Here is a 16,207-nt window from a genome sequence, read left to right as displayed (position 1 = left end):
CTCCCCCCCCCCCACCCCATCCCCAACTTGTGCATCCATGCATTCTCTCTATGTATCAAATTAAAAAGAAAAAGCTATAATTGTTTAGACTTATTTAAAGATATGTTTTTAATAATATAACTCATATTTTAGAATAATTTAGAAAAAATACGGGATTGTGCTGCTAATACATTTGTAGAAGATTTAGGATACAAAGAACATTACTCAATACCAGTCATGGAACTTAACGGAAAAAGGTAAGGAACTTTTCAGTAATTATTCACAGTAGTGACAACCTGTTGAAAGTTACGAGAAAACAAGGAAAGTGTCAAAATGTAAAGGCTAACTTAATACCTCAGCATGGAGATCCTAGCACAATAACGCCTGTGACTGAAATAGAGAGTCAACAAAATAAATAATATATTTATTACTTCATGCACTTTGGTACATTCTGTGTAATAATCTTTAGAGATAGTGATTAGTTCTTATAATTAACATCTTTATTAAATGGGAATGGAGGTGAGGATCAAATCCTATGAGCCTACTGAAAAACAGTGGACTCAGCAAATACCCCTGTAGTTCCATAACAGATATGATTTAAAATCCTCTTCCTCTGCTGGGTCTTGTTACGCCTGCCAATTTTTGAAGCGGTGTGTTTTTCTTAGTTTTGCTAGGATCTTTATGTCTTGTGTTCTTGGGTTTCCATGTCTTGGTTACTGAAGTTTATGGAAAGTAGAGTAGGGGCATTACTATTAGGAGGTAGAGACTTGAGATTTAAAAGCATATAGGAGAGGTTTTTTTGTTTTCTGTTTTTTTAACGCATGGAAGTGGTTTAGAGACCAGGACCAAGTCTGGAACTCTGGAGAATAGCAGCTTTTAAATAGGGAGATGCAGAAGAGAGAACAAAGGAGTTGAGAAGGAATGATATAAGGAGGAGGACCAAGAAAGTACGATAGCATGGAAGCCAAATGGGGAGGAATTTTTAAATATGGAAATAGATTAAAAGCATCAAATTCAACAGAGAAAAAGGCCAAGTCAACTTAAGACTGAAGACAGCACTCTAAATTCGGCAGTGACTTGGGAAGAGGATTAGTTCTGGCTTTAGGCTATGTTTAGTGAGCTGAAGGGTGAAGTTGGGGAGAGTTCATGTGATGTGAAGAAGACAAAGATTACACATTTCTCCAAGATGCATGGTCATGAGGAAAATAAGAGAAAGGAGGCAAAGGGAGAATCAGGATAAACAATGAAAGGTGGGTCTTTTCATTGAATACTGTCTGGATGCACACATAGTACTAGAGATGAAGTCAAAGACCATGTGGCTAATGACTTCCATGATTTTGGAGGGAATTAAGTAGTAGACCTCATGCCTCTAGAATGGACAGTTGGTGTGGATCTCGCTCGAGAAGGAATCCCTCATTCAGGGATCCAGCAACTGCTGACACATTCCATGTACAACACCTGCCAAAGTAAATAGTATTTCAGAAGCACCTCTGAATAACACTTTATCCCCCCAGGCTCCAGTGACTAGCTGGACACTAATGATCCTGAGGATGCAGGGAGGCAGCTGAGATAAAAGCTGTACTTGGTGAGAGGTTGTTATAGGTAAAGGAGTATGGTTGGCATAAGCCCACTGTCATTGAACAGTAAGAGATCCAGTCAAATTGTTTCAATGGGATACTATAGTAGAATGGTTCTCTAGTTTCTGACTAATGCACAACATTGGTCATCAATGTTGGTGAATTGCAGATAGATGGATTTGAATTTGCAGACTTGCAAAGGCAGCATGAGCTTGTTTCCCAGACCCAGGCAGCATGGAGTAAAAGTAAAAACCACAAGTGGACTAATAATCAGTGTTTTCTTGGTTCCTGTAACAATTACTAGAGAACCTTCAGTTCCATAATATCCACCCCTACATAGTTATTTTAGGAATCTCATATGCCAATGGATCAGCTCTCAGGTACTGTGAGATATCTTCAGTTTTCCTCTTTCCTGTCTAAGCAATCTGTAATGATCCACTCCTGGGCCCCTGGAGCTCAACAGACCCTATGAAGGCAACTCAACATTAATGCCATTGTTGTCTCTGACATCATTTCTACTGGTTGTGGATCTGGGGTCACTTCTGGAGCTGGCTTCTCCCGATGCCTGCTAAATACCTTGTATTAACTGTGAGGCATGTTGAAGCCAATCCAGTGAAGTAAGTATTTCTTTCCCAATTTTATTGGTTTCAAGGAAGTGCTACCTTGAACTCCTAATAATTTGATGCAAAAACAGCTCTTTTAGTCATTTTGCTAACAGTTCTTTTCTGTGATGTAGGGATCATTTGGTGAATGATTGAAAACATGCCATGTTAAAATCTCCCCTCTTTGATTTTAGGGGCATTGTTAGTGGACTGAGGTCTTGAGTCTTGATGTTCTCTTTCCTCAGAATGGTTTATCTCCTAGGAAACCCCTGGTCCATTATGAAAATAGGGTCAGTTCCACTGGCCCTCCAGGCATGCCTGAAAACATCTAAATCCTAATTCATTTTGGTTCAGGTTGGGCCCTCCTACCATACCAGAATCAAAAAGTAGGGGCCACAGTCAGATACCCAGGATTTGGCCATTCCATTAAAGTACAAGAACTCATGAATTATTAAGGTGACAATGACTGGAGCAAAAAGATTAATTTATATCAGTACCAAAATGTCCTATTTTGGGGACAGTATACCAGCATCATGATGTTGCTGTGATTATTAGGAGGCAGGTCAGAAATCAACTTAATGTGACAATGGTGTATCAGGGAAATGTGGTCCTAGAAGCTCCTCAAAAACTGGGTGCAGATTCCCAGGTAGAAGAATCTGAAGGGAGCTGTTATAGTTCCTGCTATAACTAGAGCTAGGGAGCTAGAAGCTCCTCAAAATCTGCAGATTCCCAGGTAGAAGAATCTGAAGGGAGCTGTTTTAAAAGTGAGGCCCCCTTATAGTTCCTGCTAATATCTACACATAGGTTTTGAGTAAGAGCAGTGATATGTCCCTATGCAGTACTTGAATGAATTCTCCCTCAAAGCACTGGCCATCTGGGCTTTCTATGCTTCCATAGAAAGGGGGCCAGTGCAGATAGTGTATCCAATCTTGGGGGGAAGGGGTCACAAAAGTCTGTGGCCAAAGACTTTCTCAGGGTATAGCCACCTTCACCACCTCTTGCTTCTCCAGTTTCTAGGGTAGGATAGCCCCCTGCTGGTTCTGGAAGCTTGATTTGTATTGGATAAGTAAATTGAATTTCTAGAAGAAATCAACCCACATTCCTTTGGTATTTGTTAAATTTATACATCTGTTTCATTGCCTGAGCAGTGATCTAAGAGTACATCACTAAGTACCAGAGCCCCCAAAGGTAGTCAGCAGCTTCTGACCCCATAGCAAGTTACCACAGCCAGAGGCAGCTCCCTGGAGAAGTACATGAAAAGATAGAGGTTGCTGGCACTGGGGCTCTATGATGTGGAGCTGGGCCACTGAGAGACCAAAGGACATCCTTAGTGTGATCTCCTGGGCCTGTATCCATGGAGGCAGTCTTATGAGACTTGGGGTATCTGTTTGTGGTGTCCACTCTTAGCAGCATGTGTGACACCAAGGGAAGGTGAGCTGTTTTCTTCTAGGTATTTAGTTTAGTCATCCAATGTGAATCAAGCATCCGGGTCTGATTCAGACAGCCCCTTAAGGTCCTAGAGCCTATCATTGCTGTGATGTGAAAGCCTTCAAATCTGAGTAAGATTCAGAATACCTGCTCCTCGATTTTAGAAGCAAGTCCCTAGTGATGAAGTTGGCACCTGTACAAGTTGAGGCCCATGGACAGTGACAAGTTCCACCACCTGGACTGGCGCTCTCTGCAAGGTGTGGGTAAAGATGGCCTTTAGTTTATATTTTTATGGTCTAGTTTCTCTTGGGGCGAGAAGATGGTAGACAGGAAGAATGACAACCTCAAATAAATGCAAACAGGTCCTCAAACATGCCTTCATCCATGCAGAAGTCTATATTATTCAGAAAACTGAAGTGGAAGTAAAGGTCAAGGAAGAGAGGATATTAGCCTCTGACCAGTTCATAACATAGCATTTCCCTAAGACTTTCTTTTTCAATCAATACAATTTAAACTACATTTTTGTACTTAATTATTATAGAAAAATAAAGTTTAGCTAGCATAGAAAAAAAGTAGCAAATTACTTCAAAGTCAGAAAGATTGATCTTTTTTCTTTATTTTTTTTTTTATAGCTACTATGTGGTCTGTTTTGAACTTGAAACTTTCTATCATCAACTATATAAGACAAAGTGGTGGGGAGCCATAAATGAAATCGTGAATAATCTGAAACCAAAAAGACTTCCACTAACAGATGCTCAATTACATGAGCAATTTAAGAAAAAATTTGGCTTCAAAAAAGCTATGAAATGCAAGGTATTTCAGTAATCATTACATAATTTAGTATAGGAGGCTATTATAGATAATATGTTATTATAGGTAAGTATATGTCTCAAATTTTTATTTTAGGGATAACTATTGGGTTAAATGAAGTTTTCAATATGAAATAAAAATTCCACATTTTAGCAGCTTAGAAGCCATACAATTCTGGATAATAAATTTCTGGTAGGGTTCCAAAACAATCTGTTAATGAACTGGATTGTGACCAATCTTAATAAAGGTTAGTATTTATTGAGTGCTTATTTTATATGCCAGGCGCTTTATAAATCCTTTTAACAAACTTTTTCAAGGTACTAGTACTACTGTTGTCATTCTGGTTTTACAAATGAGAAATTTGAGGTGCAGCCAGTTAAGGATCTTTCCCAAATTACACAGCTAGTAAATGGCAGAGTCTGGCTTCAGTCCTGGGAACCTAACCTGAGGAACAAAACCTGGCATTCTGAATCAAATCTCTGTATCTGTTTCAACAAACCTTGATGCACAGCTTCTGGAACTGATAAATGAAGTGGTGAGCTCACCAGTTTCAAAGGACACACTGGCATTTATTTACCATTTATTTGTTTCAATGTCCATAAATTTAAGAATTGAATAAACTGTTCATTTAATTTTAAAATATTAAGTGGTCAGAATGTTTCAAAGAAGAGTGTAATATTTTTACCTCTCTATTCTGAGAACTAGAACAAAGAAGACAAATTGTATTTCTATAGCTATGTAATTTTAGTTTCTACATTTCTAAATTAGATTGTTCTTAAATCAGAAAAGGAACCCAGGGATCTTCATTTGCTTAAGTATTTCAGGAAGCAAATTTTCCCGTTTTAAGCATCTACAAAGAAGGAGCTATAATTTCTCCCTAAAAAGTGGGGGGTGGGTAACTTCCCAAAAATATTTTTTAAACTTCTCAATGTTTCTTAATAGTTCTGACAACTTTAATCATTGCCCAGTGAGACACTTTCAAATGGAAAGTGAAAATTCTATGACTGAGCACCAATCATGTAATTATATCAATACATACTTATTAATTATATATTAGTATTATATTTATTATAAATATATTAATATATGTTTATCATCCTTTTTTTCCTTAAGCCAAAATTTAGGTGTATTTTAAAGAAACTTATTCTGGTGCTCTTAATCCTTTTAGAGCATCCCATTTGGTATGAAGTCTGCTGTTGAAAGAGGATTATCTGCTGTTTTCCATACATTTAGCCGTAAAACCTCAAGCTTGACCATCAATATTTCAGATGAGGCAGGCTATGCCATTTTCCATCATGCTGCTTTACACAACAGAGTTTCTATTATATGTCAACTGTGCAATGCTAGCTTCAACATCAACCAAAGACGCTTTGTTATGTCTAGCCAAGGTACCATAAAGTTTAAAACATCTAAACTGTTTTTCTTTTACCTGCTCCTACTCAGAGTTAAGAAGACATGTTGATTATAGAGCAAGATAAAAATTTGGTATTGTATCTAGAGCATAGTTGAGGTTTGTGTTTCCCTTATTTCAGAGAGGCTCTTTTCTAAGTATCACTTATTGCTCTCTCATATAGTATTATTTATTTCTTTATTGTGTCTCCCTCACTTGAACATAAGCTCTGTAAAAGGCAATGATTTGCTTTACTTTGTTTGCTATGGTATTTGAACGCCTAGAAGAAAGCCTGGCATTGTAGGTGCTCAGGAAGTAGTTGTTGGATGAATGCATGATTGGATGAACACAAGGTAGCATTTGATAATCACTGGCATAATTAAAACACAGTGGTGCACTATAGAAATTCACAGAAAAGGTAGATAAGTAGAGATCCCAGCAGAAGATCCTTTTTTATCCCAGAGTTCTCAAGCAGGGAATAACTTCTTCACAATATATAAACTTAAATAATATTTAATAACAAAAAATTCTTATAATAATAATTGTTTTTAATTAATGGCCCCTTTAAAGCTAACCCTAATTTTTGCTTTTAAAAAGCCACTTTTTCCTGATTCTTAGATAGGAATATATATATATACATATATATATATATATAAACATATATATATAAACATATATATATATATATATGTTTATATATATATTCCTATTCACTGGAATACATTTAACCAGTATAAAAATAATAATGTTGAAAATGAAAGCAGAAGTTCTCTATAACTGAAAAGGGAAATACAGATTAAATATCAGGAATGGCCGATAAGAAAATTGTGATTTTATATTTTATCTTATATTTTATATCTTATATTGTATCTTATAATATTTTATATCTTAAAAAGCTGTGTTATATTTTCACACACCAAAACATGTTCTGCTTTAATCCTATTGGCTACTAATAAATTATGTACTCTTATCAGTATAATTAATATGTTTTCATATTAAGATGCTTCTATTACTTGATTAAAATAGCACAAATTCAGTTAAATTTAAATATAACAAGTAGCTTATTGTTTAAAGATACATAATATTTTAAGCCTTTCTTGGTGTGAAATAAATCTTTGGTAAATTAAAGTCTCTCATTCATCCTGTGACTGCTTGGATTTCCATTTGCTAAGAATTGGATAGATTTTGACATACGGAAAATGTATAACTCTACTGGCAACATCCACAGATGATGACTTACCCAACACAAAACTGCACCAACTGTCAGTTTTGACCAGACTCTAGAGACGCAGCATTCCAGGTCTGCTCTGCCATGATGCCGGCTGTGTGCACCAAGCCCAGATGGCTTGACCAACACCTCCACTCAATCCTGTCGTTGATACCTAAATATAGCAATTTTATTCTTATTCATATGAATCTATTTTGACTAATCTAGGGAACTCATATATGTTAGTAATCGTACTTCTGTGTGTATTCCCCTTTAAAACAGAGTCATCAAAAATGGATGTGAAAAAAGAAAGAAATGGTAAGATATAAATAAAATATTTGGTGCATTTGAGAAGGATATTGCATGTATTAAAACTCTTCTATAGTATATAATCTCCAAAATGTTCTGTTACATGAAAATGTCACATAATGATATTTTCTATATATTTTGAAGTCTAAATTTTTTCTACCCATGGTGGTTCATTCATATTCCTCTTAAGTCTTGTTTTTTTTTCTTTTTTCTTTTTTTTACTGTGGAATTTACAGTTACCTCTACTTATTTTTTAAAAAAAATCAATCCCCAAAGTAGTTTTTATGCAAAAAAAAAAAAAAAAAAAAAAAAGGCAGTTAATATTATTTAGCTATGCTGCCACCTAGTGACAGTAACAATTTATGAGGACTGAGGAATGAGGCATTCTTGACTGAGGTGAGAGATTTTACCTAGGTAGTTTTTGTTAAATGTTTACTTAGTGTGGGGGGGGGGGGGGGGGGGTTCTGGTGCTGAGAGAGAGGGAGAGAGAAAGGATCCTAAGCAGGCTTCTCGCTTTCAGCACAGAGCTGGACACAGGGCTCCATCTCACAAACAGATCATGACTGGAGCAGAAATCAAGAGTCAGACACTTAACTGACAGAGTCACTCAACTCAGGTGCCCTTGACCTAAGTATTGAATATGGAAAATCAGAAAAATTTTTAAAGGCTGTAACTTCCATATCTATATCTAAAAGACTATATACTTTCATACTCTATATAGGATAATTCAAGGAGGGTTTTTTTTTTCTTTCAGGTTTTAGGCATGTTTAATAGATCAACGACAACCAACTTCAGCTTGATTTATCCCCAGAATATTCAGCTAGCAACACAATGAACCTGACATGAAAGTGGTGAATCCTAGCATGATTTAGCCATTCTTCCATGTCAAGAGTTTAACATCTTTTTTAAAATTCCAGTATACTTAATGTACAGTGTTATATTAGTTTCAGGTGTACAATACAGTGATTCTACAGTTCTATACATTACTCAGTGCTCATCATGATAAGTGTACTCTTTAGTCTCCATCACCTATTTCACCCATTCCCCACCCCCCACATCCCCTCTGGTAACCACCAGTTTGTTCTGAATATATGAGTCTATCTTTTGTCTCTTTTTTCCTTTGTTTTGTTTCTTAAATTCCACGTATGAGAGAAGTCATATGGTATTTGTGTTTCTCCGATCTACTAATTTCACTTTGCATTGTATCCTCTAAATCCATCCATGTTGTTGCAAATGGCAAGATTTCATTCCTTTTTCTGGCTGAATAGTATTCCATTGTGTATACAGTAAAACCTTGGTTTGCAAACATAATTCATTTTGGAACCATGCTCGTAATCCAAAGCAATTGCATATAAAAGCAAATTTCCCCGTAAGAAATAATGGAAACTCAGATGATTTTTCCACAACCCAAAAATATTCATACAAAAATGATTACAATACTGTAATATAATACAAAATAATAAAGAAAATATAAAATTAACCTGCACTTAGTTTGAAAACCATCGTGGCTGGTGTAAGCGAGATAAGAGAGAGGAAAGTTATTGTGTAGGACAACTTTTACCATCACTAATGGAATCACTGCTATCTATTGACTCAATGAAATCTTTTTCTTTCCATGCAACTTTAACAAGGAACCTATCCAATGACACTTGATTTTGCCTCCTTTGAGAATTTTGTGGAAATGTGACGTTACATTGTTGTTAAACAGATTCATCGCTGGTACTCTTACAGCCTTATTCAGGTGGTGTTTTTCTACATAATTTTGCACTGTTTCCAACACTTTACACATCTCCCTAATCTCATTTGAAGTGAGGGATTCCTCTGCCTTTTTCTCTTCCTCTTCACATGAGATGCAGGCATAGACTTCTTATAAAATCTTACAATTTTGGCCACTCACATACCTCATTCGTACTTTTCGATGATTTCCTTCTTTTTTTTTTAATTTTTTTTAATGTTTATTTATTTTTGAGACAGAGAGAGACAGAGCATGAACAGGGGAGGGGCAGAGAGAGAGGGAGACACAGAATCTGAAACAGGCTCCAGGCTCTGAGCTGTCAGCACAGAGCCCGACGCGGGGCTCGAACTCACGGACCATGAGATCATGACCTGAGCCGAAGTCGGACGCTCAACCAACCAAGCCACCCAGGTGCCCCGCGATGATTTCCTTCTTAACTTCCACCACAATCATCTTCTTCTTACCGCCTTTCTTTTCAACATTTTTCCGCACGGGGACCATTGTATATGCTTACACAGATGTTGAATATAGTACAGTATTAATAAACTTGTCATATACTGTATTTAATGTAACTGGCAATAAGGCAGCAGAGGAAAGAGTCTATATCTGCAGGCAAGCTGACCTAGAATGAAGCAAAGTATCCATAAGCTTACTATTGGATGGAAAAGCAAAGGACTGTCCATAGGTGCTTTGAAGTGACAAAAAAATACACTGGTGCCAGTTGTGGGCACCTTCCAACGTTCTGAAAAATCACCGATTTCTGCCAAACACTGCAGCCTGAGACTGAACATCCGAGCATGGGAGATGATCACCCACAATCCCACAGAGGGAGAGAGAGAGAGAACGAGAGAGAACCATTGGCTTAGTTGTGATCATGTGATATTTGACATCACATACTACTGGTATTGCAACACATCACTTGTTTATCAAATTAAAATTTACTAGAAATGTTTGCTTGTCTCGTGGAACACTCACGGAACAAGTTACTCCCAATCCAAGGTTTTACTGTATATGCATACCACATATTCTTTACCCATTCATCTATCAGTGGAGACTTGGGCTGCTTCCATATTTTGGCTATTGTATATAATGCTGCAGTAAACATAGGGATGCATGCATACTTATGAATTAGTGTTTTTGAATTCTTTGGGTAAATACCCTGTAGTGTGATAACTGTATTATATGGTAATTCTATTTTTAATTTTTTGAGGAATGTCCATTGTGGTTTTCATTTGCATTTCCCTCATAATTACTGATGTTGAGCATCTTTTCATGTGTCTTTTGGCCGTCTGTATGTCTTCTTTGGAGAAATATCTGTTCATGTCTTCTGCCCATTTTTAGATTGGATTATTTGTTTTATTGGTATTAAGTTGTATATGTTCTTTATATATTCTGTATATTAACCCCTAGATGAGGGTTTTCAACCAGACAATAGTTTCTTCAGACAACATAAGCCCCTCCAGAACTTCCCTAATTCTAGTATGTCTTAGGCCAGTGTTTCTCATCCTCAGCACTGTTGACATTGTGAGCTGGATAATTCTTTGTTGTTGTGGGCTTTCCTGTGCACTACCAAATGTTTTGTAGTATCCCTGACTTCTCTACCCACTAAATGCAGCAACCTCCACCCCAGGTCTTACAAACAAAAATGTCATCAGACATTGCAGATGTTGTGGGGAGGGCACTTCATCCTACTATTCTGGGATAAACTTTCAAGTACAAAGGAATCATCCAGGGATCTTGTTAAAATGAAGATTCTGTTTTAGCAGCCTGGGTGGGTGCCAAGATTCAGCATTTCTATTAAACACAATTTCAAGTAGTAAGAGGGGGATATAGGATAGTACTCCTGCCCCTGGATTGTGCTGAAATGTTTTTTGGAGGGAGGTGGAGAGGAGAAGGAGAGGGTGAGTGGGGAGACTTCTGTGTGTGTGTGTGTGTGTGTGTGTGTGTGTGTTTAAAAAAACAAAAAAAAATGTTGAGGTCATTTTGATTTTTTTAAGTTTATTTATTTATTTTGAGAGAGAGAGCGAGAGAACAAGCAGGGGAGGGGCAGAGGGAAAGGGAGATAGAGAATCCAAGCAGGCTCTACACCCTCAGCACAGAGCCCCATGTGGGGCTCAAACCCACAAACCATGAGATCATGACCTGAGCTGAAACCAAGAGTCAGATATTTAACCAACTGCACCACCCAGGTGCCCCTTGGTGTTTCTCTTGCTGAGAGCAACCAACAGCCTTTCATTGACTGAAATAAACCAACATATTCTATAGTCCTATGATTAGGTCTCAGTCTTTTGTGAGAGCCTGTGCTCCTGGACTGTGAACTTCACATGTCTTTGTTAGTCCTCTCCCTGACCTTAGCTGTGTCAGGATGGATGAAGAGTGGCTAGAGTTGGGTATTTCCCTTCCCTTAGGTAGGTCAGGCTCTGATAAAACCCAGCAGGTTAGGCTCTGGTATAACAGTTTCTCCTGAGGCCAAGCCTTGTTAAGGAAAAGGGAATGCTCTGCTATATCTCAAAATGGTTCCTTTTTCCCTCCCCCTGCTAGAAGCATGAGGGGATTTTTCTCCAATATCCATTGTGAGATCCTGGTCAAACTCCAGGAGTTAAAACTCACTAAAGCATGGGGGCCTCCTGGGACTGGGGCCCCCAGAGTTTTAAACTCTCAGACTTATCACAATGAGCTGCCAGCAATTCGTCAATTATAGTTCGGATTTCCCTACTGTTACTGAAACCCAAGTTCAGCTGCCTGCTGCTCGAAAAGCCAATACTTGAGGGGCACCTGGGTGGCTCAGTCGGTTAAGCATCTGACTCTTGGTTTTGGCTGTGTCATGATTTTAGGGCTTGTGAGTTCCAGCCACACATCGGGCTCCATGCTGACAGTATGGAGCCTGCTTGGGATTCTCTCTCTCTCTCTCTCTCTCTCTCTCTCTCTCTCAAAATAAGTAAATAAGCTTAAAGGAAAAAAAAAAGCCAATACTCAGAGACAGTTTTGATTGAAAAGAAATCTGAGCTTTATTCAGGAGGCCTGCCACTAAGAAAGCAGACTCTTGTCCCCCAAGGCCAACTCTGAGGTTTCTGCCTCACCCAGGGATTTTTTTTTTAAGGAGTCTATGGCAGTTAATCAGTAAATCAACTACAATTGTCCATAAAAGTTCTTAATTACACACAGACACAATGGTGTCAGTGACAGATGTTATCTCAGTGCTTGAAGGCTGTGCAGGGTAGTTGTGCAAAGGGGTCTGGTTCCTTACTGCTCAGGGGTTGTACAGGAGGGTCTGATTTCTGTTTTGTGATGTACAGAAGCCTCTGTTTTTTCTAAGAAAGAATGCATGATCTATAGATTACGAAGAAATGGCAATCACTCACATGGGCTAAGTAAGGGTGATTGCTAAAGCTTAAAGACTACTTGGTTGGCTGGAGGGGCCCAGGGGGCTTTACTACTCACTGGTTCTTGTGGAAGTTTCTTTTCAGTAAATTTTGATTCTCTGTATCAGCCTGTCCATATCTTCATTTTTGGAGGCAGCATTTTTGCCCTGAGACCTCACTTCTCTATCGGATCTAAGAAGCGTTGTTGATTTTTCAGTTCGTTTAAACTTTTTACTTGCTCTTAGGACATAGTGATGATTTATGCACCTTCCATGCCTGACAAGAAACTGGAAGACTAAGCAGTGACCTTAGGTAGATAGATCAGAGCAAATACTGTAGATTACCAAAGGCTGTGATGTAAAGCTTACATGAATAAGGCAGGCCAGAGGTCTTTGGAAGTGTCTGAGTTGGAAGAAAACCAGTGCTTCACTGAGGAATTACCATTTAGGCTGAGAAATAGGAGTTAGCTGGACCCTGGTCAGAAAAGCATGTGGGAGAAGGAAGCTCTCAGACAGCAGGAATAGCCCAAGGTGACTGGATCATTCATCATCCAAATAAGGGAGACTTGAAAATGGAAGAGGCACTGTTAATCATTATGCTCAGGCAACAGGCATAGATGAGTACTTTCCTGGGCAAGCTGGGTCGTGTGGCTGATTACCCCACATTTGAAGAGAAGAAGCAGGCCCAGATGAAGAGAACAAGTTGCATATGTCATGGGTGTTTTGGGGTGAGGGAGGTAGCTGTTGGTTCAGGTGAATTGGAACCAGTGGATCCTTTTCCTGTATTCATGATCGATGACGTTTTGAAACCTCTGAAGCGTTTTAAGCAAGGAGGTAAAAAGATCAGATTTATATTTTGAAATAATGGATTGGCGAAGGGCAAGAACAAGGTGGGGTACCAGTTGGGCGGCTTGGAGTGGGGAGGTGGTGGCAATAAAGATAAGTTCTAGAGATATTTAGTCTTGGCAATGGACTGGTTATGGAGATGAAATGAGAAGGAGACACTAAGGAGTCTTTCAGGTGTCTGGTTTGTAGAACTGGCTGGATAGTGATATCCTTCACTGATTTAGGCAGCAGTGAAAGAGGACCAGGTTTGGAGGGGAGTTCAATTCAGAACATGTTAAGTTTGATGTGGTGTGTGGAGACACCTCATAAGAGGTTAGAGATAAAGATGTGGAGCTTGGAGAAGAAACAAATCTAGAGACATAATCCTGGGAGTCACCAACTTATAGGTGGTAAATGAAGTCACTGCGAAGATAAAAAGGCCAGAGACAGAGCCCTAAGGCTCATGTAGGCATCGGGATAATGAGAACGTCCCAAAGGAGACTCTAAAGGAGTAGCCAGAGAGGTAGGAGAAAAATAGGAGGTTATGGTATCACAAAAGCCAAGGGGGAGAAAAAACATTTTAAAGAGGAAGAACCTTACTGTTGAGAGGTAAGATGAGAATTGAAAAACACCCACTGGATTTAGTGACATGGAGGGCTTTTGTGAACATATTTCTCTTTGAATTTCAAAGGATTTTACCTCTTACTACAAAACATTTAAGTAAAATGGAAAATAAACAAGAAATAGCTTATTTGATATCACAAAACTATTTTACACATTGACTGAATTTTTCAAATATTTAATATTTTCAATGTTATTTATTCTTCATTTATAAAGAAGTACTAATTTTTAATGGTCAGACATCCTGAATTAAAGAAATCTAGAATTGCCTAAAATGATACTTTTTAATGCTTATCTTGCTTATCTTTTATGATATAAAAGCTCCAGATGAGCACTAAAAAGCTCCACAGATGGATATCAAAAAGATATGTTTTTAGATGGACATTTTAGACCTTGACCGCCTAAATAATTGTCCATACATTTTAGGTCCAACACCTCTACACCTGGCTGCACAGGCTTGCTCACTGGAAACAACCATCTGTCTACTCTGTTTCAAAGCTGATTACACACTTTCTGAAAAAAGAGGTTGGATGCCGATTCACTTTGCTGCTTTCTATGACAATATTGGCATCATCATTGCTCTCTGCAGGAAGGATCCTAGTTTGATAGAAGCAGAGGCGACAGCTGAGTAAGTTATTAAGCATTTGTAAAAACATAAACCTCTGCTTTCATGGCTTGCCCCAAACACTGACAGTAAAAGGAACGGTTGATATGATCCATGTCAAAGGCTATGTAAGGCTTACCCTCTGGTCCCTATCTTCTTCATCTACCACTTACCTCTACAATGTATAAAGAGAGAACTGCCATTGACCTATCCATGCTATCTGAAAGAATAAGAAGTAAACCCTAGGAAGTTTTTGCTAAACTTTTATTAGTGGTTTGGTTCCACAGAGCAGTTTATCAGGTTATTACTTAGTGCTCTGGAAGAAGCCTGAGACTAAGGAGGAGAAAAGTTGCTCTAAATTGGAATCTACCCAACCAGGAAACAGCACAAGATTATCAAAGGCTGTAGATTACCAGATTATCCAGACCAATGTGGATAGGCCTCAGATAACAGGAGAAACATCTAATGGTATACAGAAGAGAAACACATTAAAAAGAAGAAAATAACTATGGGGGCACCTGGCTGGCTCATTTGGTGGAGCATGTGACTCTTGATCTCGGGGTTGTGAGTTCAAGCTCCACATTGGGTATAGAGATTACTTAAAAATAAAATCTTAAAAAACATTTTTTTTTTAAGAAGAAGAAAATAACTTTGAAATAGAGAAACACCCCAAATACAATTTCACAATTTAGCTTCTATTTCACAATTCTCTTTCATAATTTAGCAGAGGACCAAACTTTAAGATGGAGGTGTAACTTCTCCTGAAGGGTACATTCTTGGTTATAATTGAAACACAAAGTTATCATTTTGAATCTGAACATGATTTAGGCATAGTTTCATTCAGATATTTCTGGGTCTTCAGATAACCTGGCCATTATGATTAAGTGAAGAAACTAATCCTCCCTCTAGGTTGGGGCAAAGATGTATGTAAAGAAAGCTTTCAGGAAACAATGGTCTCTGGCTAATAGTTTCTCTAAGAGACTCTGGAAAGAGCCATGGAATATAGAGACCCGAATCAGCTCTGCTCAGTCATATTGTGACAATGTCTTTGAGTGGAGCGGCACAATGATTAGTGGGTTGTAAAAGCTCAAACAATTGGATATCAGAGGTGGAAGTAAGAAGCTATCTGTGAACATAAGGAAAAAGGAAAGGATTCATAGAGAGGACAATTACCGAGGTTGGGATCTGTGTGGAGCTAATGAAGAGTGCGACCATGCAGGTGTGTATGAATATGGAGCCCAAATGAAGGTATGACAAGGAACTGAGAGATCAGAACACAGATGGTAATTAGCATGGATGTTAAAGTCACAATCCAAGGGGCACGTTGGTGAGGCAGTTCAGGAGCTAAGATGCTGGAAGAGCACCCTGCAGGGCAGGGGGAATGGCAATATGGACCTGAAAAGAGAAATACAATTTATTGGGTAGTATGCTTTTCATGAGGAAAATCAGAGTGATAGTGTTAAAGTAGAAGTAATCTTTATTCCTACCACTGAATAGGATAAATAAAGCAATAGAACAGTCTTATTAAAGAACAAAAGGGAGAAAGTGAAGAGATGTTTACTCATAAAAGACAAGAGTTTCTCTAGGACCCAGGGAAAATGAGATAGAGGAGAGAGAGAGTTTGGGGGCTAACTGGGCAAAGGTGAAAGAAAGTTCAAGGACAGGCAGCAAGAGAAAGAGGTCTTCACAAAGAAAGAGGCATGGGTATAAGGATACAAAGTAGGCATGTGACAGTGAAAAGAGAATGAGAGGGAAACTA

At 38.3% G+C, this 16,207-nt stretch overlaps 1 protein-coding gene across 2 annotated transcripts in view; it reads left to right on the top strand.

The window, feature by feature from the left end:
• The window catches only part of ANKAR (ankyrin and armadillo repeat containing), a 73,036-nt gene that overhangs the window by 15,111 nt on the left and 41,718 nt on the right, over positions 1–16,207 (top strand). For both annotated transcript variants that reach the window (XM_049615338.1, XM_049615337.1), the window contains 5 exons: positions 133–236; positions 4,219–4,399; positions 5,565–5,784; positions 7,276–7,311; positions 14,271–14,472. In XM_049615338.1, coding sequence (XP_049471295.1) covers positions 133–236; positions 4,219–4,399; positions 5,565–5,784; positions 7,276–7,311; positions 14,271–14,472 — 743 coding nt within the window. The remainder of the gene's footprint in view (positions 1–132; positions 237–4,218; positions 4,400–5,564; positions 5,785–7,275; positions 7,312–14,270; positions 14,473–16,207) is intronic.

Source organism: Panthera uncia, assembly GCF_023721935.1.
Source record: "Panthera uncia isolate 11264 chromosome C1 unlocalized genomic scaffold, Puncia_PCG_1.0 HiC_scaffold_3, whole genome shotgun sequence".
In the NCBI taxonomy this organism is placed as follows: Eukaryota; Metazoa; Chordata; class Mammalia; order Carnivora; family Felidae; genus Panthera; species Panthera uncia.
Note: the sequence above shows the minus strand (reverse complement) of the source record. Positions and strands in the feature narration are given on the sequence as shown.